Source organism: Lepidothrix coronata, unplaced genomic scaffold (genome assembly GCF_001604755.1).
Source record: "Lepidothrix coronata isolate B3197 unplaced genomic scaffold, Lepidothrix_coronata-1.0 Scaffold938, whole genome shotgun sequence".
In the NCBI taxonomy this organism is placed as follows: domain Eukaryota; kingdom Metazoa; phylum Chordata; class Aves; order Passeriformes; family Pipridae; genus Lepidothrix; species Lepidothrix coronata.
Window position 1 is genome coordinate 6,829 of NW_016691118.1, and position 1,313 is coordinate 8,141.

At 66.9% G+C, this 1,313-nt stretch overlaps 1 protein-coding gene across 1 annotated transcript in view; it reads left to right on the top strand.

Annotated features, from left to right (window-relative positions):
- Positions 1 to 1,113, top strand: part of KRI1 (KRI1 homolog) — a gene marked incomplete at its 5' end in the record, with an annotated part of 7,292 nt that extends 6,179 nt beyond the window's left edge. Inside the window, 3 exons of the mRNA XM_017840136.1 lie at positions 57 to 121; positions 221 to 316; positions 402 to 1,113. Of these exons, the coding sequence (XP_017695625.1) occupies positions 57 to 121; positions 221 to 316; positions 402 to 801 (561 nt within the window). The remainder of the gene's footprint in view (positions 1 to 56; positions 122 to 220; positions 317 to 401) is intronic.
- Between the last annotated feature and the right edge of the window lie 200 nt (positions 1,114 to 1,313).

Here is a 1,313-nt window from a genome sequence, read left to right on the forward strand (position 1 = left end):
TGCCCCCCCGACCCCCCCCGGGCCGCTGGGACCCCCTAAAACCGACCCCCCCCCAGATCCTGGCGGCCGACGACAAGGAGCTGAACCGCTGGTGCTCCCTGCGCAAGACCTGCATGTACCGGTGAGGGGGGGTTTTGGGGGGTATTGGGTGCCCCCCCCGGGGGTTTTGGGGGTTTTTTGGGGGGGATTTGGGGGCTCACGGCCCTGGCACCCCCCCCAGCTCGGAGCAGGAGGAGCGGCAGGACCAGGCCAACTACAGCCGGCGGGCGCAGAACGTGGCCAGGAAGCGCCAGATCCTGAGATCCCTCGTGGCCGAGTACGAGGGGGGGGGTTAAGGGGGGTCTAGGGGGGGTTTAGGGGTGCACAGACCCCCCCTCACCCCCAGTGTCCCCCCCCCTCAGCCCCGAGGAGCCGCAGCCGCCGCCGGCGAAGCCGAAACCGGGGAAGAAGCGTCGGGAGAAGAGGAAACGTCTGGAGGGGGCGGGAGAAGGGGAGACCCCCCAGCCCCCCCCTCCCGCAGCCCCCCCAAAGCCTGGGGGTCCCCGGCGCCGGGGGGGGCCCCCCCTGGGCCCGTCCGTGCGTTTGGGGGGCCGGGAATTCAGCGGGAAGAGGTTGGAAGCCTTCGGCCTCAACCCCCGCCGGCTCCGGTTCCGGCAGCTCCGGCGGCAGCGGCGCAAGGAGGGGGGGGTGGGCAAAGCTGGGGGGGGAAAAACCCCGGAGAAAGGCTGGAAAAACAGCGGGAAGAACGGAAAAGGCCCGGAAGCCGACGGGAAAAAACAGAAGAGCAGGAAAAACACCTGAATTCCCCCTCGGAAAAACACCCGAAAGCCGTCGGAGGAACACGTGAAACCCTTGGAAAAACACACGGATTCCCTGGAAAAACAGCCCTGAAACCCCCGGGAAAAACAGCAGGACCTGTGGAAAAGCACCAGAAACCCCTGGAAAAGAGCGGAACCGTCCCGGAAAACCACGGCAAGACCTTGGAAAACCGGGAGAAGCCTCTGGAAGAGCCCGGGAACGCTCCGGGACGCCGCGCTCCGGTCAGGTTCACTTTATTTGGGGAGGGGGGACGTGGCCGGGGGGGGGTCCTGAGAGGAGCAATAAATAACCCCCCCACCACCCTGAGCAGCCTCTGACAGTGAACGGGGGGTTTGGGGGGTGCAGTAGTGACCCAAAACGGCCCCATCCTGAGGGGGGGAGGTGCCCGTGGCCCCCCCCCAGAACCACGGGGGCACCGCCCGGGGCCGGTCCAGTGTTTGGGGGGGTGTTTTGGGGGGCTCAGAGGAAAACAAACTCGTCAGTGTTGGGCTTTT